The sequence below is a fragment of the Ptychodera flava genome, chromosome 17 (genome assembly GCF_041260155.1).
Source record: "Ptychodera flava strain L36383 chromosome 17, AS_Pfla_20210202, whole genome shotgun sequence".
Taxonomy (NCBI): domain Eukaryota; kingdom Metazoa; phylum Hemichordata; class Enteropneusta; family Ptychoderidae; genus Ptychodera; species Ptychodera flava.
The window spans coordinates 4,386,557-4,413,037 of NC_091944.1; the positions used below are offsets into that span (position 1 = coordinate 4,386,557).

General features: G+C 37.2%; 2 protein-coding genes across 3 annotated transcripts; one reads left to right on the forward strand and one right to left on the reverse strand.

Moving 5' to 3' along the window:
- Window positions 1-14: 14 nt before the first annotated feature.
- On the reverse strand, window positions 15-19,346 carry LOC139115200 (ketohexokinase-like). Of its 2 annotated transcripts, XM_070677142.1 has the most exons (7): window positions 19,184-19,346; window positions 15,817-15,933; window positions 13,753-13,887; window positions 9,772-9,844; window positions 6,904-7,050; window positions 5,353-5,441; window positions 15-997 (listed from the first exon to the last, which is right to left on the reverse strand). In XM_070677142.1, exons 1-7 carry the CDS (start codon window positions 19,273-19,275, stop codon window positions 739-741), a joined length of 912 nt encoding a protein of 303 aa, XP_070533243.1. In that variant the 5' UTR covers window positions 19,276-19,346; the 3' UTR covers window positions 15-738. The 2 variants fall into 2 exon arrangements, with proteins under 2 accessions (XP_070533243.1, XP_070533244.1); XM_070677143.1 differs by lacking the exon at window positions 13,753-13,887 and having other exon boundaries at window positions 19,184-19,345.
- On the forward strand, window positions 19,347-25,631 carry LOC139115199 (activator of basal transcription 1-like). Its single transcript, XM_070677140.1, has 3 exons — window positions 19,347-19,475; window positions 23,666-24,142; window positions 25,057-25,631. Exons 1-3 carry the CDS (start codon window positions 19,421-19,423, stop codon window positions 25,554-25,556), a joined length of 1,032 nt encoding a protein of 343 aa, XP_070533241.1. The 5' UTR covers window positions 19,347-19,420; the 3' UTR covers window positions 25,557-25,631.
- The last annotated feature ends 850 nt before the right edge of the window (window positions 25,632-26,481 follow it).

Genomic DNA, 26,481 nt, shown 5'->3' on the forward strand with positions numbered 1-26,481 from the left:
CTGAGTGACATGGCTGATGATAGAACATGATTTATTGGCATCAAAACTACTGGGGGAATCAATACAGACAAATCATAATTAAATTACATATTTCATTTTATTTCGTCAAAATCATGATGTCATTATCCCAAACACAATTCATTCACATTCGCTTGTAACTGGTTAATTGCTGATACAGTTTCTTCTATCTCTTCAGGCTGTTGAGAGTGTGAAAGAATGTACCGCCTTTGTGGAGCAGAGGGGAGGTTCTGCCATTTTGTTGCAGTAATTACAAAGACAAACACGGTCGAATGGTGACCGAACACACTCAATGTGTGTTTGGCGGTGTTTACCGCTCATTTACACCAGTCAACAAAAAGGTGATTATCCAGCCCCCTTAACAAGCCTATTGTTTACTTGTTAATGAACACCAACTTGTAGATTTTTTTACCATTCATGTGAAAAATAACCCTCTCAGTTTTAAACCGAAGTATCAATACTAAAGTAACTGTTTCATTGAGCTGAAGAGATTACAAGACTGTCTTTGATGGTTGGGATGTTCAGTATTACACAATTCCATTACTCACAGCTTGAGTTGAAACACTTAATGGTTCTAACAACAAAAACACAGTGAGATGGTATTGTCCTGTTTAATTTTCTTAAAGTTAGCCTGCAAGTGAGCATCTATACCCTTTGAAAGAGTGGCAGATTAACTGCATGGATTCAACCTTTGAAATGAAAGAAAACAAACACCGCCGCTCAGACAAAGCCGGTGGCAACGCCGTCAAATCCATGAAGTCCACATTTCCTCCCGGCCAACTTACATCCCAGAGTTAAAGCTTCCAGAAGTCTTTGTTTCTGATTTAGACCACAGATAACACCGGCATTGAATGTGTCGCCGGCACCCAGTGTGTCCAGAAGTTGATCAGGTGGATATGCCTGGGAGTGGTAAATATTCCCATCTGATCCATCACTTCCCCATGCTCCTTTGTCACCCCACGCACAGACAAGAGTGGCACTGTTCAACAAAAAAGAAAGAGCAGAGAATCAGCTTTCCTCCCTCAAAACATCAATTTCTAATTCATGAAGTGTTTCTTATCCATACTTCTGATATTCTTGGAAAAGCATCCAAATCAGTACAAACACCGACACTTCTAAAATCAGCTTTTGTTCCCTGCCAGTACCAAAAGATTTTTTTGTAAAAAAAAGTCTTTCGAAAGAAATCTGAAAGAGAGCTGCTGTAGGGGCTTATTGATCCATTGGTTGTGGATTCAATGGATTACTGGATGGTGGCCAAAGTTTTTCAAAGAACTGTCAATGCCCCGGCTAAACGTCGGCTAAATCCACCTTGTAGCTGCTAGTTATCAAATACCAACGATGAGGATTTTGTCCCACATGCCATTCATGTGTCTTAGAGGGAATCTTATTTCCTGCAATACGAAGATGAATGCTAAAACTTGAAGTAGAGATGTGATAAATCAGGTGTTATTATATTCATATATTAACATTTACATCCTCAATCAGCTGAATTTTTTATGTGTTTGAGTATTTGAAAGGGACAACCGCTTGCAGCCGGGTGATGCGTTATTCACTATGAGCTTTGCTTTGACAGCCTACTGGAGTTGATAAAGTCAAACAGCGCCTTCTTGACTGGTTCTTGTTCACAGCATTACTTCAAAAAGCGACCTAGCGGCCGATATAGCTCCGCTGTGTTTATGTAGAGAATAACTATTTTTGACACATGTTGATGAAGAAGGTGGAAATCTTTGATAGCTCAATGCAGTGGCCAGAAAAAAGTGGCTAAAATAGCTGCAAAAATACACAATTGAAGATTTCATCATACTTTGAATATATCACATCGGATCATCCCTAAGAACATGTCAACCAAAGCTATCTGATGAGTAGTTTTTTGAGAATAAACTTTTCTGACCAAAAATGGCAACAATTGCCCCCCCCCCCAAAAAAAAATGCAGATTTCATCATAATTTCAAAAGATCAAATTTAGTTCATCTATAGAAACCTGTATACCAAATTTCAAAGCTGTTAGACCAGTACTTTTTGAGAAATATATGTTTTGACCAAAAATGGCTAAAATTGCCCAAAAAATTCAAAATTGCAGATTTCATCATAATATATATAAATATCATTTAGTTCATCTATAGAAACCTGTATGCCAAATTTCAAAGCTATCAGATGAGTACTTTTTGAGAAACACATTTTTTGACCAAAAATGGCAAAGTTGCCCCCAAAATACAAAATTACAGATTTCATCAGAAATTCAATAAATATCATTAAGGTGATCTGTAGGAACCTGTATACAAAATTGCAAAGCTATCAGATGAGTAGTTTTGGAAATACACATTTTTTGACCAAAAATGGCAAAAATTGCCCCAAAAATACAAAATTACAGATTTCATCAGAAATTCAATATATATTACTTAGTTCATCTATAGAAACCTGTATACCGGATTGCAAAACTATCAGATCAGTACGTTTTGAGAAATACATTTTTTGACCAAAAATGGCAAAAATTGCCTTAAAAATGCAAATTTGCATATTTCTGCATAATTTGAACAAATCTGAAATAGATCATCCCTAGGGACATATGTACCAAATATCAAAGCTATCTGACTCGTAGTTTTGAAGAAGAAGATTTTTAAAGATTTTTTTACAAAAAATGACAAAAATTGCCTTAAAAATACAAATATGCAAATTTCACCACGATTTGAACAAATCTGACTGAAGTCACCCTAAGTAAACTGCATATCAAATTTCAAAGCAATCGGACAAGCGGTTTCAGAGAAGAAGATTTTTTTACCAAAAACACCAAAAAATGCCCCAAAAATACAAATATGCAAATTTCACCACGATTTGAACAAACTGAAGTGAGGTTACCCCAAGTGAAGTGCATATAAAATTTCAAAGCAATTGGACTTGCAGTTTCAGAGGAGAAGGCAATTGTTGACGGACGACGACGGACGACGACGACGACGACGACGACGACGGACGACGACGGAAAATCAACCTATTTGATAAGCTCCGCGTCGCTGACAGCGGAGCTAAAAATAAACTTCTGTAAACTATTTCTTAGAACTATTTCTTAGTGATGCTCTGTCTTCAGTCAAACATTAAAACTGTGGAGTGGCATGCTCATTTGACCTGTATTTTCTGTAAATGGACACATCAGGGTGTTGCCATGCTTACCAGATACTGATGTTGTTCCAATGCTGTAAATTTTTCAAATTTTTGGTTTGCTTTTTGTTTCACATTGTGACAACTCTTGTTGCGATGAAAACATGATGTGATAAGTTTTAGTTTGGTTGCAAGTAAAAGAATCATGTATAGTGAGGATACCATGGGAAATCAAGTGTTGACACCTTTTAATTCTGAAAACCGTTTCTATGCTTGTACAGTGACCATTCAACAGGCTTCATAGAGAATCATGTCTGGGGCCAGTAGCTGTAACTTTCAATGATTTTTTCACTATTTTTATTTTATTTGTCGATTACAAATTCTTATTTTACTCCCCAAAGCATGTTGAAACATCTGCTATTTAGCTTGTCGACACATGTCTATACGTGTAAAATGCACCATTATTGTTTACATTTGAATTCTAGGTTGCCCCCAAAATTCACTTGTCAACAATAACAATGCAGTCTACACATGTACAGGCTGAGTTGACAAGCTGAATACTGTGTATGTCAATGTACTTTGGGGAGTAGAACAAAAACTGTAGTTGACATTTAACCAAAATAGAGCAAATATACACAGACATGCAGCTGTCTTTGGTAAGTATACATACACAAAATGTGAAAAAGTTACAGCTGCTGGCCCTGTAAGGCCAGTATCAGCATGAGAAAGCTATGTCCTCTACTGGGATACTGGTCAATTTCTACTTATTGCTGGATCGCTGGGCATAGGGGTGTTTCATAGAATAATAGCCCCCAGGACAATTTTGGACAACAATACGGCCGACTATGATCCTAGTGTTTTTGACATTGCTTGCAACAGGATAAGGATAGTTTGAAAAGTACAAAAATATTTTAGTATACATAAGGGGCAGTCAAGCGATTTCTTGGCAGGCTGGTGGGCAATTTTATCCCACTAGTGGGCAAGGAAGTTTTGTTCTTTGCTAAAATGGCAACTTTTAAAATGTCGAGTAGGCTGGCAGGAAGTTTGGTCTTTATTTCACTTTGAGGAGAGCAAAAGTATGCAGTGAAGAGATGGATGGGAGAGCGTTGACAGTTTTGAATTGACATTGAGGGTGTGTTTAATGAGGTAAGGGGAAACCGAGGTTTCTTTGTGCGGAAAAACTATGAGTGGGAGGGACAAATTTTTTAAATAGTGAAAGTGGAACAGTTGTGAACAGTTTTCATTTCCTCTACCTTATTTGTATTTTGTTCAAAATACATTAGAGTAGCAGAGTGAGGTGTAGAAACACCCGTTACAATTTCTCAAAATTGACCAGTTGGCTGACCCAGAAATTTCTTTTCCAAATCCTTAGCATATACAACTGTAGGTAAAAGTTTGGCAATAATACTGCAAAACTGCTTTTCTTGGAAAATCTTGTATTTGATGTACCACTTGAAGAAGCATTTGGTGAAAATAGTGAAACAATGCACAAGGTAGCTGAATAGTTCCTTTTCTGATGCACATCAGAAAATTGAAAAGATCATATCAATACAGAAAACAAGCTCCTGTTGAAATTTTTCAGTGTATCTACAAAACAATTGTATGCTAGTTTTGAAAGAATTTTTGTGTCAACAATACAGCTGTTACTCCTAAAAGTGATATTGTAAACAGAAACTACGTTTGGATAATTGCGAGAAGTAAAAAGTTTTATGCTAGTTTGATAAGCATACTTGTGACACAGAAAATGTTTCAATCTATATTTTACTGCAAAGTAGGAAATTTGATGTGATAAAAATCTTTCATTGCTATGTCATTATTTCAAAATAGTTAAACTGTGTTTTGTTGAAATTTTTGAATTCTTATCAAATACTTATACATTTTTCTCTAAGTTTAGAGTAAAAAATATTAAATTGTTTCTGTGCCGTTATAAACTTATATGATCAATATCAATCGCAATATTTGTTTCCTCAAAAAATTGCATGTGTTTCCTTTATACACTCAGGAAAAACCCCTGCAGCTTGTTGACTCAAACTGGGTTCGTATTTCATAATTCTACTGTGCATTAGAAAAGGAAATATTCAGGCATTTTTTGTGAGATGTTCCACCCTGTCAAAGGTGAAATGGTTGACTCGGTCAACTTTTGTAGTGGTCTATAACTTTTGTATCGGTCTATACAAAAGTTATTTTTGATCTACAATGACACAAAAACATAACACTTCATTTTTATCACAAAATACTCACCCCTTTTTGAGTTTGGGATGAAAAGCATTGATTGCTTCCTCTGCTGTGCTGTGACCAAAATACTTAGCATAATCTTTGCTCATGAATACCTTAAGAGACGGAAAATGTTTTTTCAGAAACTGGTCAGGATAATTAACAATTTATGGAAAGGTTGTATCCATTGTTTCGATGCAGCAATAATAACAACGACAATATTACTAGTATAACAACAACGACGACGACAACAACAACCATAATTATATGGCTGATTATGATAATAATAATAATAGCTCCTTTCCATAACACATCAAATATTGTAAATCATTACATCCTTTTGCATGAATGTTGCAAAAAGTCATCTTTTCACAGAACTTTGATTGATCTTTGTTGCACGTGATGGCTCTACTCCAGAATGGCAAGGACGAGTGGCGTTCTGTAGGCTCATCACACCCAAGAAATCATGTGACACCCGTACAAACAAACCTAGGCGTACAAACGTGTATGAAAATACACATATTTCTATGGGCATACAGTACATGTATGTACATATGGTTTTGTTTGTACTGCGGTCCGTTTGAACTCTGGGTTTCATCTATAATTTTATCCTTTTGAATGAATGCTCTCCTCCAAAACTTTCAGAGTTGTCCTCCATATCTAGTAATTAAGCATGAGATGTCTAATTCTTTGAGATGTCATTCTAGTGATTACATGATACATGCATGTTATGTCAGAATCAAGGCCTGAGTTGAGGTTCAATGACTGATTACAACCAATCTTTTTTTTATGAGAAGAATCCCAGGTCTTCAAATAAGAAGGAAAATAACCAAATTAACTCAAAAGATTGCATCTTTGTTTGTGTATATTGCATCTTAATGTCCTTTTCTTTAAAAGGCCAGTACGTGTATGTTTTGATGATTTTCCTTCCATTTTTATTTTGTGTGTCAAGTGCAAATTCTTGTTCTACTCCAAAAAGCATGTTGAAATACCCATTACTCAGCTTGTACAGTGGTTTTGTTAAGACTGGTAATCTGGTAAATTGTACTGCGCCGCGGCGTCCTGGTCATGAAATCAGTGTTCCCCTTGGTGTATCAATACAATCCTATCAGAGGACAATGGACATGTTACCAAGGTTACCAAACCACTTACCTATGTACCTACATGTAAACCTTAGCAAATACACTTTTGGTAATACAGCATCCATACATGTAAAATACACTTTTATTACTTCTTTTTAAATTCTAGTCCGGACCAGAATTCAATTGTAAACACAACATTGTAGTTTACACATGTACACTTGTCACACTGGGTATTGTGTATCTCAACATGCTTTCAGGAGTTGGACAATTAAGAAAAGTTGACATTAAAAACAAAAAATACTAAAACAATCATCAAAAGTTAACATTATTGGCCCTTTAAGCTCTGTGACATCATAAACATTTTTAACAAAAGTTTCTGGTAAGGATACAGCTGCATGTGTGCATACAGATATACCGGTACAGCAGCATTGTTACAAGCACTTCAAAATTTTCTAGTTTTCAAAAACCTCTGGATGATGAAAAACAGAAAACTTACCACATCTCCATGGTGAATGAGTTCATGAACATTTGCCTTGGGTTTCTCCATTTCAAGTGATATTGTAATTCTGTCCTTTGCACTTTGTTCATTGTTAAATTTTTCTATGAACGATATCATTTTCATGACCTCTTCAATATTTCTTCCCTAGAATTTGCCAAATCAAAGACAAAAATGTTGAATTTTAAAATAGGTGACTAAACAAACCGCTATACATGCACAAATATTGCAGGATGGCTAACTTTCATTTGGTCTACAGTGTTTTGTATGGCAGTGTTCCCTGCCATTGGGGATTGACTTGTGTTCTCGTAGGAAATGAGATTTCCACACGAAAATGTATGAAGCACGTATTTACAATGATAAAGGTTTTAAAGATAATGAAAAATTACTGAAAAAAATGAAGACGAAAGCCTATGATTGTCTGAGCTATATGAACAGAATGGTAAAACAGGTAAAAAAAGTTACACATTGCTGAAAATCCATATGAACCATGCACTGAAAATATCACACAACCATCATTTGAAATTGTGAAAAAAGACCTTGACTTTTTCAGCAATTTTTTTTTTGCTAATTGAAAGATTTCCATTAGATTGAGCATTTTGAAAGGGACATGAATTTGTACAGCAAGAGAGAGATGTAGTTGATCAGACACACATATGGTGAACAGCAAGCAAATCCCATGGTACGTGAGAAAATCCCCTCTGAAGACTCCCTTAGTCCCAAACCTATTAATTTCCATATTGTTTGCCCACCCCTATTAGTTAAGAAACCCCAAAATAATCATACAAAATATGGATCACAATGATGCCATACAAATCCTGAATAGCAGCCAGAAATAACATAGCTTTTTGAAGAGTATCAAAGTACATTTGATGTAAAAGACCCGCCGATGTTGGAAACCCAAAGTGATAAATGGTAATATGTGATTTTTAAAAACCTAATGGCTTTGATGTATATGTGGATAATCCTCTTACGATATATTAGTGGAAGTTTGTGCTCAATTGTCCAGAAAAATCACCTCCGGCCACATCAAGTCAGCTTTACGTTACTGCAATAGCAATCTCAACACTTGATGTGTTTTTCCCAAGAATTTGTAATTCAGATGTTCTCTCTTTCTCCGACTGAATCAATTCAATTTAAAGTTTGTCCTTGGTAGAGCTTTCAGACGGTGACGCTTTCCTGAGGTTCTAAAATTGATGAAACACACTCTGTGAATTACACATTGTTAAATGAGATTTTTTAGACTTACAGATAAATTTTTTTCACCAATGCCCTGTCCATGTGCCCTGGCGTTCCCTGTCGTTGATTTCCAAATTCTTTGAAATACAACCTCGTTGAATACTTCATCTAAATTTATATTACTTTATGAAAAAGAACACAAACTATATACTGGTACAGCAACTGTGAGGTTATAAATGTGAAAATTAAAAGTGTGTATGACTTCAAATTGTGTATGAATTTAGATACAGGTTGATGCAATTTTTAGAATCCAATCTTGTTCTGTGAATGCTGTACTACTTTCCACCACTCTACCTGTCAGAACATACATATTTTTAAAATTGTATTTTATCTGACCTTGCAGGTTTAAACAAATAACCCTGATTGCTGATACACTCTTCCAGCTTGGGCAAATTAAAAAAAAACACTGAAATAATTGTTTGTGACAACTAAAATTACATCCTTGTTTTACAACCTGATGCTTAGGGTTCTTTACTTTGAGTTGACGCTGCTGTTTAGGGTTTACCTTTTCTACCGGTGGTCTCTGTATTTTTGAATTCTTTAAATTTGTAAGTACATGACAATGACGAAATTTTCCAATCTCGCATGTGTACAGAGTTCTCTCACTTGTAGTCAACAAATCCAGTACATGTGAGATATATTATCAATGACATTTATTCAATTAGCGCAATAAAACAATTAAAATTTGTGCAGAAATTTGTACACATCTTATCAGCAAATATTTTCAGAGTTCGCTTCGTTAAATGTTGACTTAAGGCAATAGGGCAATTTTCCATTAATGCATAAATGCAAAGTTTTCCCTTTCAGAATATTTAGAAATTTACTGCATAATTTATCCACTGTTTCATAATTAATGACTGAGATGACAACAACGGTGATGGTAGCATGAACCATGTCAGGAAATTTTGACAAGCACTATGGTGCCCATATTTTGTTTGCTTGTTTGTGTGTTTGTGTATGTATGTGTGTGTGTGTGTGTGAGTGTGTGTGTGTGAGAGAGAGAGAGAGAGAGAGAGAGAGAGAGAGAGAGAGAGAGAGAGAGAGAGAGTGAATTAAGAGAGGGACAGACAGAGAGAGAAAAAGAGTTTAATGAAAGAATGGTGCAAGAAAGTTCATGTTGAATGAAAAAAAAGGAGAGAGAGAATGAGAGAGATGTTTGTTGAATGCAGAAAGGAAAGTGTAGATATGTAACACAGAGTCTGTTGATTGAAAATCTTTTGTTTATCAACTGATCATCCTGTAATGATAAAAATGTTGCCCTTTACACCATGAAACACATTATTTATGAATTCACAGTCACTCATTCTTCAGCTGAATGAAATTTCAAAAAAACTACTGAGAGAAAATCTCTGAAACACTTATAATACACCGTTGATCAATAACACAGTGTGAAAAGTCTGGAAGCAATGACTGTGTGCAGTGTCATTCAAAGTGTATGATCCGCTGTACAAGGAGGGGATTTTGTTATGAAAAGCGTAGATACAGAAACAGACCATACAGAAATCCTGTGTCTGAGACACGCACTGAAAAATTTAGCACAGAGGAAGAAACTTGCTTAACTTTTCCTCCACAAAAAAATTAATGGTATGAGCGCAAAATAGATATTTCAGTTTGTTTAATTATTCATACCTCAAAATGAATCCAGCTGTAGAGATTTGGGTTAAGCCTTTCAAAATCTTCAAGCTTTAATTCTGGTAGATTTCTGGGGATTAACAAAATAAAAAGAACTTTTTTCCCTCCGCTGAATACAGCATATGTTTCATAAGCTAATTTCTAAAGTGACATCTCGGGTTTCATGTTCTCTATGATGGCTTGGGACAAGTGAAGCACACTGCCATGCAAGAAGACACGTACTGAAAATAATTCTGACTCCAAGGTACGCTTTTTGTCCAGATTATAAATTTAAATAATTAAGGGAGATTTGAAAAACAGGATACATCATGTTGGTTTTTAACACCAATATAACTTATCTTTGAGTTTAAAATATCTTCTTTATCGAATGCTTAAAGTAACGGTACATTTATAATAAACATCTCTGTACTAGTTGTGTTGTGTGGATTTATTCTAATTGAAAATACATGTAGGTCTCTTCCAAAAATGTAAGAAAGTAATAACACAATTATGTGAATGAGAACGGTGATTTGAAATATAGCCAGTGTTTTTTTTCAACTCGTCTTCATCTGCTCATTTCTCACTGGTTACTCTTTTACGACCAGACAGATGTTCTCCAAATCATTTTTATTGATTTTTGGTTTAATGCAGCTGAATTTAAAGAAACAAATGTAAACAAATCGCTGGAACTAGCAAGTCTTACTTCTGACACTATCTGCCAATTGCAATTTATCAGAAAGTACACTATTTCTCACTGCTGAATCTATGAAAAGAAGATAATTTTGCAAAAGTACATCAAATATGTAATATCCTACAAATGGCCCATGAAAGCCAACCTTTACATAATTATTTGTGTAGCAATATGGCAAAATACCCCTTACATATGCAAGAATGATATAAAAAATTTGCGACAGAGCTCAAATTCTCTGGGTGCATTAATCACTGAATCAATCTTTAATTCACAAATTTTCCGATTACTCTCTCACCTTGAATTTGACAGAAAGCTTTGGATAAGGTGATCCTTTATGAGATTGCAGTGACAATCTCACCGAAATTAAAGCTATAGGAACTTACATGTAGCTGCCATTTTGTCTCAGACAGTTTCCAAATGCATCATGGGATATAAAACACAAATACAGGTACAAGACAGTCATGAAGCGACCACCCTTTCAAAGTTCTTCATCTTTTTGACTGTGAGGCTGACTGGGTAATTGGGACACAAAACACTACACACAGAGTTCACCGACAGCACTCATCAGACATACCAGTAATTTCATAAAGACCCTCCGACATTGTCAACAGATCTAACCTTTCATTTAGTGCTCCAAGCCTGCGCCGTTTAATAATAAACCTGTACAGTCTCCAAAGCCCCGTGGCACTGAGGGTATTTTTCTCAATTTCCAACTCTCATTTTGACACCTGGCGCCAGCTGGTTCATGTAACATTTAAGTGTTATCATGCACGCTGTTGGTTTTTTTTTGGCAGACCTGTCAAAGCCCACGACAGGTGATGGCTTACATCAAATGTTTACACTGTACTGGTACTGAGACAGAGCTCTATCATCCCTACCTATCTGTGGATGGTTTAGAGGTCATGTCACAGAAATTCAGATAAACCATTGGCAGTTAGAAATCCCTTTTCTACTTTCAATGAAAAACTCAGCTTATTGGCAAGTGGATAGAATTCCAAAACAAAAAAATACCGTCAAGGACAGTGTGCTCACATTCGGTTTGAATTGGTCCATTCAAGAAATATTTAAACCAGCAAAAACAAGAATGACAAAAGCAAATAAGGTCTGCAACTTAGGTACTGGAGGTCATCTTTAGGAACATGCATATCAACTTCTATAGCAATGGGACAAGCAGATCCTAAATACATAAGCAAATGTCAACAACAAAAAATAGACAGAGAAGGCTTGATAAAAAGAAAAGGCGGGAGTGGGTAAAAAAATGCACAAGGGATCCGGTAAAAAAGTAATGCTACCTCATCAATCTTCTAGACCCTACTCCCTCCTGAATATCAAATGTTCCATCCCTTGGTATTACATAACGCCAGATGACAGGAAATGTATTTACAACCTTGGGGAGTTTTTAATTAATGCGATGAGTGTTATCATTCTAATGTAAACAGCACTTAAGTTAGTTACAGATAGTGAAATGCCTTCCACTGTGGGCAGTGATTACAACATCTGGAATTATCCTGGATCCAAATTTCTCATCAGTTCTTGTACGTCTTACATAGAAAAGTTGCAAAAATTGGTCCGCAATGAAAAAATTCACCTCAGCTTTGTTTTCTAGATCAAATTTTCCCACAAATTGATACCAAATATGACAAAATTATGTTCACAGCCTTCGAAACTGTCTCACAACATATCCTGGGTTGGTGTAGGTCATTTAAGGTCACAAACTGAGAAAATTACCTAAAATATACAATTTTGGGGGTTTCCCAACACTTTGAGCAGAAAATTTATCTAATAACATCCCTCGGGACTTTATACCAAATTACAAAGCTATCAAACAAGTAATTTTGAGAACAAGTTTTCTTGACCAAAAATGACAATATTATCTTAAAAATACAAATTTGTATATTTCAGGACAATTTCCACATATCTAACTATTGTAATCTCTGTACGTCTGTGTACCAAATATAAAGGCTGTCTGTCCAGGGGTTTTAAAAATAAAATACTGTTCAAGATTTTTTGACCAAAAATGACAAAATTGCTCCAAAATAGTATTTTTCCAAATTTTGTCATAATTTCAACAAATTAGAAGAGTAACACCCTCACAAAGATCCAACCCAAATTTGAGAGCGATTGGGCCGGCGGTTTCAGAGAAGAAGCATTTTTACTTAAAATGAGAAAAATCACCAAAAAATTCAGTAAAAATACAAAATTAAGGATATCTTCACAATATTCATAAAACTGTATAAGGTTCACCTAAGGTACTTGCACACAAATTTTCAAAGCAATCAAAACAGCGGTTCTCGAGTTATTAATTCTTGACCATTTTCATATTTTATAAGCTCATTTGCATAATTTTGGCAATGCAGACTTCATTTGAACAAAATCCCATCTATAGCCCAGGATGCATCCACACACCAAATACCACGCTGAAACGTGCAGTGGTTTGCATGTTTTTGATGTTGACGGACATACTGTACGTACATACATACATACACACATACATACAGACGCCATCGACTTCAGCTTATACGATAAACTCACATTGGTATAACCAAATGTGAGCTAACAAAACAGTGTCACCTTGCATAATGGAACTAAAATGGTGTTTTAGTACATAAAATTAATCAGAAGACCACTTTGAAAACATTCATTATTTTCATATCATCATTTATGTATTCAGTCTTACAATTTGTTAGATTAAATGTGATTGGAAAGAATATGCAATAGCTGTACCGTTTGATAAGATTTTTTCTCCTCTTTTTTCAAGACAGCAGGTATATGTGTTTCCCTAGAATGTGTTGAAATATGAACTACCCAAATACCCATTGTGTACTGGTATAATATGCAATGCAATCATTGCATGTGAATTCGAGTCCTTGTGTTAAGCATCCATGGTCAATAACAGTGTTTGACATTACCCAGATATGGGCTGTGTTGGCAAGTTGAATACTAGGGATTTTGACATGCTTTTAGGAGGAGAACAAGAATGTCTACATTATAAACAGGGATAAAAAAGAATTATGTAAAATACATGAACAGTTATAGTTAAGAGACATTTAGGTAACCTGATGACCAAGCTGTTATCCATCTAGCTTACAAAAATATACAAAAAAATACACAAAAATGCACAAAACGGAACAAAAAATGTTCAAATACAAAAGGTGAAACCACAATTATTAAAATCAACAGAAGATTACTGTCAAATTAGCAATGTCATGATGTAAGATTACTGCACAAGCAAAAGGATGTATTAAAGGTGAAACACATTCAGGAGGTATTTTCTCAAAAGGTAGGACAGGTTATAATTTCTCACTAACTTGTTTGCATGCAGAATAGTTCTAGTCCCATTGCTTGCATTGACTATGACGCATGATGTTGGTACGGTACAGTTGTCATGGTAAACACAATTGTCTACCGTTACACCATGTTTATCCAAATCATCTTTAATGAACCTATAAAAGATAAATTTCCAGGGAAAAAAAGATGGTTATAAGAGTGGGCAGAGACTTCTGAATATTGTATGAGAAAACAAAAAAGCTAATCTACACATACAAGTGACCTAGTGGCCATTACAGTTCCATTGTGATATTTCACAGTATAAATAACAAACTTGGCTGATTCTACTCCACATCAAAGAACAGCTTTATAATTGTGATAAAAAGTCATAAGTGCTGGCGATTTCATGTACTTTCAGAGATGTTAACCCTTTCACCACCGTGGTTTGAACCAATCCTATTGTTTCCTATGGTAAAGTTGGACCTCTAGAGAGGGAAATAGGAGTGACAGAGTCAAAGGACTAGTAGCAGTAACTTTTGATAATTTTTTCACTATTTTTCCTTTTATGATTCAGCTATTTGAGATACACAGTATACAGCTTGTCAACTCAGCCAGTACATGTGTAGACTGCATTGTTATGATTACAGGTATGGACAGACGCTGTGTTGACAAGGAGTTGGTGTATCAATATGCTTTGGGGAGTAGAACAAGAACTTGTGTAGTTGACATAATATAAAACAACATCATAAAAAGTTTACAGCCAGTGACCCTTTAAATCATCTGACAGTTTTAGAAAATAAATAATCTGTTGAACACAACCGGAACAGGTATTTCAATATCTCCAATAAAAGTAATTTCAATGGTACAATAAATGAGAGTATTATGGACAAAGAACAACTTAATTGAGAAGCTTTAGCATTATTGACGGCAGACCAAAAATAAAACAAAAACAATACAGTAATGGATTTGTACAGTGGGGGTTTCGTAAGAGAAGAAATACTAGCATTGATACAAACATAGTTGAAGCAATATGCATAACAAATTTCAAGTTTTCAACTTTACTCAAATATTTTGCTCTGTGAAATATATACCATTCCAAATTTTCAAACAGAAAACTGAGTGTCCCCAGCAATAGTTGGTGAATCCTAACGACAGAAATTAAAAACATCTACAATTTTTTTGCTATTTGGGTGGTGATTTTTATGAAAATGCCGATTAGCTGACTCTTTATCACTTAAATTGGCTCTGCATATAAATTGAGACACAGCAAAAAAGTGTAAAGACACGGAGGATTTTCGTTTCCTGAAAATCTGTTGCTAAGGGGCATTCTACCTTAATTGATATATTAAGCTATCTGTACATGTTTAGTACAGACCAGGTAAAGCATTAAAACCTATAAACGAGCTTACTAAAATTAAAATTTTTTAATGCAAAATGTTCGCTTACAACATCAAAGATTTAGATAAGCACTGCCTGGTATCAAATTGCCTGTGAAGGTAAAGCAGATACAGAGTAGTCATGTGACTTTAAGGAAGAATAAGCTATTTTCTGCTGTTGGGAAATTGTAAGTGCCATTCAATTGTAAACCAGAATGAGAGCCTATGCTATGTATCTATGTTGTTTTTGGTACAGGGACAGTTTTAGACAGTTTTAGACAGTCATATTGGACGATGTAACGAGTGAAATTCCTTCATTTGGTTGGAGAGAGAGGGTTTGAAGTAAATTAGCACCATCGGGCTTTACTTATTTATTTATTCCATCTTTTTGCATACCTATCTCTCTGTCCGCTATTTTGGAAAGAGAAAGAGTTCAAATTAGCGATGTGTACAGGAGAGTGAGCACTTTTGTTCAAAATTTGTCCTTAATTAGAACATTTTATTGCTGTGTCACGCCACAGCACTACCTTTAAACACAAACATTACAAAGACAACATTGTAAACTAAATTCGTTCAATTAAATTGATTAGTCAACATTTGCTTGTAGTTATAGACATGTATTATTCATCAGTCAATATTTCAGCTGCTATTTTGCTCCATACATATCAGATGTCAATACTTAACTGTAGTGCTTGAAGGATCTAATAAGATAAAAATGATCAGCCTTACTCTGACAATCTATGTTTAGCTAATGTTCCAAAGTACTGGCATTTTACACCAAGTTGTGACAGTACCACACTAGAATTACTGGCATTGCCGCCTCTCTGCCAGTGTTGTTCTCTACACCTGAATAAAATAAAAAAAAGAGATCTCTTTCAGATCAAAGCATCTAGATAGCTAGCATGTGCAGAATGTTCCGTGATGATGACAAGGTATTATCTAACTGCAGTAGTATGCTACGCTCGCAAAGCACTTGCAACCATTGGATACATGCAAGGCAGATCTGAACAGCGCCCTCAGACAACAGATACTAAGACTGAATATAAACAAATACCATGCCGGATATACATACTGTCAGGCATGTTGGTCTTGGCAACCACCAAAGATTTTTCCATGTTCAAAACTAGTACCAAAACTGGCAATTTGGAAGTGAATAAAACTTTTTTTTGAATATGTTTTTATTAAGAGAGGTGCTGACAATTTACAAGTTTAGTATATCGATATTTAAATGATGTAAGTGATGGCGCTCTATTACACAACACTTTTTCTCTGACAAACACAGACTTGGATAAGTACAATATAAGTGCAATATAACTTCTGCTAAAGTAAAGACAAAGTAAATAGGGTATGAAATGTTGGTGGCGCACTTTATAACTCTTTGACACTGTCATTTGGAGGAGACATGGATTTTACATATAATTTATAGAAGATGTTATTTGCGCAGCAGCGGTGTGGATAAGGACTTTAAATTTCTTATGTTCGCACCGCTGCAGAGCGGATAAGGAATTTCTTATTCGCACTGCAGCAGTGCGGATAAGGTTCTTATTCACACCGCAGCAGTGCAGATAAGGTTCTTATTCACACCGCAGCGGTGCAGATAAGGAATCTAAATTTCTTATTCACACCGCAGCGTATGGTTAGCCTTGATGTACCAAAGCTTGGCAATTGATATTTATCCAGGTCCCCAAGTTCCCTCTTTTCCCGATCCATAGTGCGTATTTGAGACGTAAAACTGCTTGTGGGGGGTAATAGGATGCGCATTTGTACCATTGTTTGCATCATGTATCCGAGACAACATTTAAATATTCTATCATGAAAATTGCCTGAAGGCAGGCTGAACTACAATAGGTCCAGTCCATAACCTCGAGCAACTGGGGCTAAAATGATTTTTGTCAGCGTCGCTGCCAGCATCGCATCCCATGTCACGCTGGTACATTTATCATCGTCTCTGCAGTAGAGACGATACGTTTTTTTCTATTTCTTTTGTTTTCACGATGTCTAGACTAAACCCTAAGGGAAAGGTGAGGTGTAGGCGATGTGAAGTTTAAAGCCATTAGCACAGAGATTGGGTAGCTGTGTGATTATTTTGTAAGCCCATGCGCCGTGCACTGGCTTATTGCACTTGAACTTATTCTGTCGTGTTGGCTGAGTAGCGCCAGGCGTGGGGGTGGGGATGGGAAATGGGGCTGGGGCCTGAGCGAAGAGAGAAAGACGGGAAGATGGAAGGGAAAAGAGAAAGAGAGAGAGAACGAGAGACAGCAACAAACAGAGGGGGCAGAAAAAAAAATTCTTATCAGCGGAAGTGAATGTGGCACCAGAAAACAGGCAATCAGGGCCACTTCTAATTGGCCCCGCTTACCCACCGCGCCACTCTGACTTCATGCTACTAAGCAGGGTTCACAGCAATTGATATAAACCCTTTGAGTGCCAAAGTCAATTTTTGTCACCTTTACAAAAAATACCAAGTCAATTTTTTTTTCAGATTTTTGACAAAATTTTGATAAAAAACTGTAACCAATGAAATGTAATGTCAATTTTGTTCTAAATTATCAAAAAAATTACAAGAAAATTAAAAAAATAGGTAAAATGTTGCACTAAAATTTGGTGGGAAAAAATACAGCACTCAAAAGGATAACCAAATACCGTTGTATGTGTGAAAGCTACAATTTTATTGGTTGTATATTTAAACCGCTCTCTGATTGGGTATAAGCGCTGCGGTGTGAATAAGAAATTTAAATTCCTTATCCGCACCGCTGCGGTGCAAATAGCTACTTCCACAATTTATTTTCTTGAAAGAAAGATAACAGATATGGACACATCATTGTTCTTAAACAGGCTATATTCTGGGCTTCCCCATACACTTTTTGCTTCAGCTGTGCAAGTGTAAAGATGTGTAAACCTGATGTGTAAACTATGTGCTTGCTACATGTTGTCACATACAACAAGAGGCCTGTTTTTCTGAGAAATACAATCAATCTCATGCTGGTCACAATTTCCTTGAGTGATGTGGTGCAGAATTCACATTCAGATATTTTTCTGAGGGTTACTAACTCTCTTCATTTCCAAATTATAAACAAAATGAATAACATAATAACAAAATGAATAACATAAAAATACTAAATAATGTTGATGACAAGGATGATGATGATGATGATTGTTGCCTTGCAGTATAAAAAGAAAATTCCGCAGCATTTCATCACTATTACATTACTATTACTTTTGCTTAGACTTGGTTCAAGTCGGTGAATTTCTAAAATAAAATCATTTGCAGTAGTTTCTCATGTGTCTCTCCTTTATTTATACAAAGTTATTTGGAATTTGGTAGCCCAGGCCAGGTTTCCTCGGGATTGAATGCGTTACCTTGAGTCTGCCCAGTCGTGACTAAGTTTCCGCAGGGTGTGATTCTGGGAGAAACTCCCCTGTATAGCGTTCAACCCACTCACCCGTTTCAAATTACATGTAAAACAGAACACAAATCATCGCGTTTACCCCACTCAAACATTCACAAATCACAGACTTGAACCAAGTCTAACTGTTGCTATGGATCAAAGAAATTAATATTGTGAAGCCACTATCACATGATTAGTTTTTAACATAGAGTTCATATTTGTTGGTTTGCCATACAGACGCTGGAGTGTCTAATTGAAGTCTAGCTGTGTGGCAGAGCTGTGTGTTACCGGCTATAGCCCTCCTATCACAGACCTACATTACACCATGGAGGTAGGAAGACTCTTCCTATTAAACCTCCATGATTACACTTTATAAATACAGTAGTGACAGTACAGTAGGTTTTGGGTACCTCTGGTTCTGCTGTCCAATCCACACAACCTCTGGCCAATTCCTCGCGTCGACGCACTGACTACTTGGTTATAATAATGTCCTCTATTTGGAGAAAAATGATACGCGTTTTACTGCAGCGCTGAATCTTATGCCGCATGCAGGTATGTGCAAAATCTGGCTGCGCCTCAGGGATGCATGATCGAAGTGGGATGCGCCTTACTCACTACCTCCATGCTCACACTCTCACACTTATACTTGGCTCGATCGCGATACGCTTGTATCAATATGATGAAGTTCACGGTTTGCAGGTACAAACCTTGAGTCTGTGTCCTCCTCAGGAAAACTTTCCATAATGTTGATAATGTCTAGACATGCTAGTCCAACGAGCAAAATCCCCTTTTCACCCATGTCATTGGCAGAAATAACAGAGCTCGACAAAACCAAAGATACGCACGATTAAGTTGTTGACCTTTGACATCAGGACAACAAAGTCACGTGGTGTTGCGAGCCTTCCGATCCCGTCGTGCGTCGCGATGTTGTCGATTTTAACAAAATGGCCGCCACCACGAAGAAACGTGTGCGAGCTAGAGATGAAAGTTTAGTTTCTGGTAAGAGCACTAAAATACCGGTTTGAATTGATGCTTTGAAAGGTTCAGAATGTTTAGACCAGCGTATGAACGTAACACGAAAGCGCTTTATGGACTATACGTGTCCTGCGATCCGTACCACTCCGTGTGCATGCGTGATCTCGGTATTTGGATCGTCGCGCACGGAACGAGTGTTTCGATACATAGCGGCCGCCGCGTGGTATGCATTGAATATTCTATGCATACCACGCGGCGGCCGCTATGTATCGAAACACTCGTAACTGTGCGTCTTAGGGACAAATTAAATCAATTAATGGTCAAACCTGTAATGCATGCTGGTAGAGTTGTAACGTTATTAGCACTACTATAGCTGCAAAATGGTAGCGCTACGGTGAAGCGGTCGGTGATTTTGGTTTTTGCGACTTCGCTCACCAGTAGCGCTACAATGCCGATGGCCCTTGGGAGTATAAAATAAGCGCATCCCACTGGACTAGGCGTCTTGGTGTGAAATGCTACCTATTTACTGCATTTTGTTACGCGCAGAGAAAACGAACAAAAGGGTGAACTCAGCAGTTAACGTTTAAACAAAATTTATTACGAAAATAAATCTAATTGCTAAGTCAGGGATAGAGTACAAGCTTTAAAAGTGTACAGACTACTTATCTCAGCTGGGACGGCAAAGCTCCAGTCTCAGAGTTGTAACAGTCAGTCGGATGAATGAACAGTCCTTTGGCTTGCAGGCTTGAAGTTGCACAAAGTCCACAGTATAAATCCAGCGTTGGCAGTGAAGGTCTTGAAAAGTCTTGAGAATGACTACTGCTGGAGTTTCGAAACACTTGTAGTAACACACAAGAGACACGATCCCAAAAGTCTGACTGGAAGCTGTGCACGTCCCTTTTTATACCCATTTGCTTACATAAGGGCATATAAGAACAATCTAGAACTTTTATTGACATGCTAATTACTGTTCTAAAATTATCTCTCTTACACAACTAATAAAATTTCCAGAACATTCCAAACATGACTAATTGAATTCAAGGTTGTGAGGTCATTAAGGGCAGTGACCTTGAGAATGTTCTAGACTAATTGAACTCAGGTCATGATGAGTGTGTAAAAATGACCTACATAACAATTTGGTCGTACCGATTTATCACTAGTGACGACTAAACACTATACTGCACTAAACCTGTGTTCACGCTGCCCATTCGCCACGTTCGCAAATGCGAATTGAAATCAGCAGTGGCGAAGAAAAATCAATCCTAATTCGCCACAGTGGCGAAGATGATTTTTGTTGAAAAAATTCCGCAAAATAAGCAAAAACGTGGGGTTTTTTAAGTCTTTTGTTGATCTGGGCTTCTCTTTTGGCGATTCGCGAAAAACTATATCCACTTCCGTATTGTTCTCTCCTACGCAATTGCAATCGAGCCAAGTCTCGCGAGAGATTTGACGTCAATTTGTATAGTGTACAGCATGCACATAAATGACTATCGCGAGAATTGAAAATGCAGGCAGACGCAATCGAGCCCTAGTCTCGCGATAAATTTGACGTCATTTTGTCTAGTGTACAGCAAGCAAAGCGAACACTCGCGAGAATTGAAACTTTTGCTACAGCAGACACACGCATTTTAATCGTGGTCACAAAGTTCGGTGTTGAAATTTATTTGCATCGTGGTCTAGACGTTCCGTGTTGCGCATTTTAATCGAGGTCTTATTTTAATGGTGGTCGATTTGCATCGCGGTCCTCATGGTCCCCTATTGATGTTAATTAAAATCGCCATCCCAGCGACGCATTCCGTGTTGTTGTCGATTTGCATCGCGGTCTCGACGTTCCGTTCCGTTCTCGACGTTCCGCGTATCCATGCTCAGTTGTAATTTTTTTGGTTGATTTTGCCGTATTGTTTTTTTCAGAAACATACGAAATTCGTCTAAGTTTTAAGAAACAATTAATTTCTCTAGGCGAGAACTATTCAAGCTCGTTGTATCCTCGCATTAAATTTACCGATTTTCTGTAATACAGTTATTTATGTGGTTTACGGAAATTTTTGTGACAGCTTCAGGTAAAAAGGTGAATTGGACAACATTTCATTTCTGTCAGGAAATCTTAGCGCGAACGTCTTGTGCAGGTGAACTCTACGGAATTTTCTGATATCAAAGATGTTTGTTAATTTACAATGATACTCATACTAGTACTTAACGAGATTTCCTGTCTAAATTCCAGCAAATCACCATGAAAATCTAAAAATTACTACACGGAATTAAGACTACATGTGGAAGTGTCGTTTGATGACGTTCGGAACGTCTGTGCCACATTTACGCGACGTCTTGTATGACGTGACAAAGACGCTACGTGTACTGATGGAACGTAATTACGTGTAACCAAACTTCTATTTTAATCGCAGTCCGAACGTTCAGTGTTGCTGTCATGCTGTTGATTTGCATCGCGGTCCCAACCTTCCTTGTTGCAGTTCATTTTAATCATGGTCTCAACGTTGCGTGCTGCTTTCGATTTGCATCGGGGTCTAGCCCTGCGTACGATGCTGTGTGTTCCGCTACAGCTAATCGCCCCGCTCACGGGCGATTAGCTGTAGCGGAACACACAGCATCGTACGCAGGGCTACATCGGGGTCCAGAATCAAGCAATTTCCAGTGTTAAAATGAAGACAATTGGATACAAGGTTGATGTGTTGATAGTTTATTCTTGTGCATGCAACCGACATTGGAGATTATAGCATTATAGAAAGCTTTGTTTTCGTAAAAAATGTGTGGCTAATAAAATTTGTCTGTGGCTAATAAAATTTGAAACTATTCGCCACAGTGGCTAACAGCTTTCCAAACCCAGCGCTAACACAGACTAAACTTGTCGTTTATGGGGTTTGGAATTTGCTCAAACACGTCGATCGCGTTCCAAAAACATTGAGCATGGGGCATCCGTGTTTCTGGGAGCCGCCATTACCTGAAGTTGGTAATGGCTGCTCCAGAAATGTTTTTGGGTTTGAACAAATTCCAAACCCCATAAACGACAAGGTAAAATGTAGTTTAGTCTTCAGTAGTGATAAATCGGTACGACCAAATGCAGTAAATATGTTGCATTTCACACCAACACGCCTTGTCCAGTGGGATGCGCTTATTTTATACTGCCCAGGGCCATCAGCATTGTGGCGCTACTGGTGAGCGAAGTCGCAAAAAACCAAAATCACCAACCGCCTCACCGTAGCGCTACAATTTTGCAGCTACACTACTAATGTAAATGTATCAGAAGTAGAAGAATAGGCCTGTCAACGTTTTGAAACTGCATCCCCTGGGACTGTTGTAGAAAAAAAGGATAGTTTGTGATGGCAACTAGAGGGTTTATCAAAGTTGCATGGTTCGATATGCGGCAAAGGCGTGACCACAGGCTACTGTGGGTTGTGCGACCTCCACTATGATGAGTGTTACCTCCGTTATGATCAGCGATCACTTGGTCAGTGTGTAGATGGCATCTGCGGAGAAATTGCAGGGAGCCAGTGCAGTGGCACCATCGCATGGTGTAGGAATGTTAAACTTAACGAGAGTTGCAAAGTGTACGCTGAGCTACTGATTAGCTGCAAAGCTATAGCTCTACGGTGAGGCGGTCGGTAGTTTTGGTTTTGCCACCTCGCTCACCAGTAGAGCTACAATACCGAAGGCCCTGTAGCGTTCAAAATAAGCGCGCCGGAATGATGCGGCATTTTGATGTGAAATCCCACACATTTACTGCATTTGCACTTGGTACGACCAAATGCAGTAAATATGTTGGATTTCAAAATTCGTTGGATTTCAAAATGCCGCACCATGTGCGACACGCTTATTTTGAATGCTACAGGGCCTTCGGCATTGTAGCTCCTGGTGAGAGAGGTTGCAAAAACCAAAACTCACCGACCGCCTCACCGTAGAGCTACAATTTTGCAGCTAAGCTACTGATATGCTTGAAGTGTGCCTGGGAAAATTCAATTTCATCAATCCAAAAATACACCAATGGTGTGACGTGTTAGTTTGCTTATTGACATTACTCTACTTTGTACAAACAATTGCATTAATCTTACGCCAAAATTCTGTAAACATGGATACAGTCTTTCAATTATTTGCCATAATCCATTCAATACACAACTGAACTTGTCAGACTAGCAGTAATCCGCCGACAGTCACATACTGTGAAGTTTGCTTGATTATCGTTAATTTCTGGTTCATTGCAGAGAAACGAAGAAAAGCCAAGAAAGTTAAAGGTGAAGAGAATATACCAAACATTGAAGATGACAGATTCACTGCTCTTAAATTTGATAAACGTTTTTCTCTGGATCAAGAAGATCATGACGATGATAATTCTGATGATAATATTGAAGATAACGAGAGTGATGTGGACAATGATTATGATGATAGCGATGATGACAAGGATGATACTAACTGTGATGATGATGATGATGATGATGAGGATGATGATGATGATGATGATGATGCTACAAAGGAAGAAGAGGATGATGAGAATGATGATAAAATTGCAGGGGATACTGAAGCTCCAAATCTGGATGATGAAGGAGAAAGTCAAGAAAAGAAAAACTTAACACCTGGAATTATTTATTTGAGCAAAATACCACCTTTCATGAAACCTAAACGAATACGAATGATTTTCAGTCAATACGGTGAATTGGGAAGATTATTCCTTCAGCCAGAAAGTAGGTGCTTTTATCAAAAAAAATTTTTTTAGCTTAGGCTTAAAGAGTACACATATCCCTTATCCTGCATATCACTTCCCCTTCTGCCAAGTCCCGGCCTCTAAATATTCAAGTATCTGTGAAAATTCAGAGTATCAGACATCTTATGCCTGACTGGTTGAATCAGCTTGGCCTGATCTTGAAATACGAACTTGGCAGGATAAGGGATATACATGTACTGTGTCACAAGTAGAGAGTGTCAGTGTGATAATAACACAGCGATTCATAGCTTGGACATCTATCATCATAACTCAAGTTGAACAGAATGAAATATTCCTGTTAGGGAATCATTAGGGAAGCATAGTATGTCACATCACAATTTAACTGTATAATCCTTCAGGAACTGTAAAAACATACATTTCCATGTACAGATTTAGAGATGAATAGCTCTTCTATAGTTTTACAATTCTACTTTCGGTAATGAAATATCTGAAATAGTTTCATTCAGAATTAAATTATTGATGGACTTGCCAGTAAAGCAACAGACTTTGTTGTAATAAAACATTTTTATTTGAAGTTTGAGGATTATCAACCATAAGTGAAGAGAGTGGTATTAAATTACAGTGAATATGCCGTGGCTTTACAGAAGAAGAGTATAATTCAGAAAAGTTCAAATGTTAGTGTTTTGTTGTTAGCTATAATATAATCTCTGCCTTCATGTCTGTGTTAAGCATGATGGGCACAGAAATGGCTAATGCTCTTAGTCTAGTATCCTAGTCTTTTCTCTCTGTGCACTTTATACAACCCAGAATTAAAAATGCTTTGCAAAAGGGCTTTGTTTTCATGTTATGTCCCTTTACCTATACAGGAAGTATTTGAATTCTTCAGACGTAAACGAGCTGTGAAAATTAATGACTGTTGTTCTTCTTCAACAGCAAAATTCAAACAGAAAGAGAGAAAGAAGAGAGGGGGTAATTCATCCAAATCGTTTGAAGAAGGGTGGGTGGAATTTCAAGATAAGAAGATTGCCAAACAAGTGGCCTGGACGCTGAACAATACACCCATTGGAGGAAAGAAAAGAAGTCGCTACTATCATGACATTTGGAACATCAAGTACCTCAGCCGCTTCAAGTGGACGCATCTCAGCGAGAAGCTGGCATATGAACGCGCGGTACGAGAGCAGAGGATGAGGACTGAGATCTCGCAAGCGAGGAAGGAGACATCATTTTATCTGCAGAGCGTGCAGAAAAAGAGGATGGTTGATGAGATTACAGAGAGGAAACGGAAAAAGGGCCAGGAAGTAAAGAACTTTGAGAAAAAATTCAAACAGAGAGACATTCAGACAACAGAGTTGAAGGAGAAGCCGACAGACAGCAAAAAAGGAAAGGGCATCAAATCTGACCTCTTATTAAAAATATTCAAAGGAGGTTCATGACATGAAAACTTGAACTTTCACCTCTGCCTGACCTTGTAAAAATATCTTGGATCAAATAAACTCTATGATATCATAGTTAAATTGTATTGACTTGTTTGTTTAGTATAGACTGTCAACACTCCCCATGCCTATTGTGTTTGTATTGTCATAAATGGTTGTATAGTGTTTATCATAGTAATTGCTATGTGTGGTGTATTCAAAGATACAGACACGTGTCATAATATATCACACCCATAATATAAACACTTTTGTCGAGCTAAGTCAAAAGGTCAAAAGCAGCTGAAAGCATGCAGGCAGGCATGATATGATCTTTTGACTAAGAATAAAATAAACCAGTGTCTTTAACAATATCATGTGGAGTGATTCAGACATTGACTGTATTTGGCAGTAACAATGGAACTGAAAGATTATCCTGTATATATTTAGTCCCTTGCAATGCATTTACAGGTCTATGGTCACAGTACTTGTGCCAATGGTACATGTGACTGAAGTAGTATATGGTATGAAGCAGATCTCTGATAGAGATTTACTGGTATTGCAGTGTATAAGAGTATAAAATAAAGCTAAGCTCATTAGTACTCAATCAGCAAGCGGAATCAGAGCCCATTTTTAAAGCTTCCATAAAACTGATGATTATCTTCAGTGATTGTGAACACAGGTCAAAACTGTTGGACTTCGTTTGTTAAAATTATTCAAAAGAAATTCATCTCCAAGTTTTGCCCCAAGAACTAATCCCCTGTAGATTTAATTGTATGCAGTACTACGGTTGCAGGTTTTTTCGTTAAGCTCTTTGAGGTCAAGTATCACTGATAATCTAGAAAAAAATAATACAGTCACTGTCCATTAACATTTGGCCTTGCATTCCTCTCTGGTATATACGTATGCCCCAATGACAAAATCTAAATAGTTATATCAGAGTCCTGTT

What these genes read in the sequence shown, in the direction of transcription:
- LOC139115200 (XM_070677142.1), bottom strand. Translation starts at nt 19,275, where the DNA reads ATGGGTGAAAAGGGGATTTTGCTCGTTGGACTAGCATGTCTAGACATT. An exon ending in GAGGAGGACACAGACTCAAG is followed by an intron (nt 15,934 to 19,183) that starts GTTTGTACCTGC and finishes TATTTTATTCAG; the next exon opens with GTGTAGAGAACAACACTGGC. An exon ending in ACAGCTGGATTCATTTTGAG is followed by an intron (nt 7,051 to 9,771) that starts GTATGAATAATT and finishes GGCAAATTCTAG; the next exon opens with GGAAGAAATATTGAAGAGGT.
- LOC139115199 (XM_070677140.1), top strand. Translation starts at nt 19,421, where the DNA reads ATGGCCGCCACCACGAAGAAACGTGTGCGAGCTAGAGATGAAAGTTTA. An exon ending in AGATGAAAGTTTAGTTTCTG is followed by an intron (nt 19,476 to 23,665) that starts GTAAGAGCACTA and finishes GGTTCATTGCAG; the next exon opens with AGAAACGAAGAAAAGCCAAG. An exon ending in ATTATTCCTTCAGCCAGAAA is followed by an intron (nt 24,143 to 25,056) that starts GTAGGTGCTTTT and finishes CTTCTTCAACAG; the next exon opens with CAAAATTCAAACAGAAAGAG.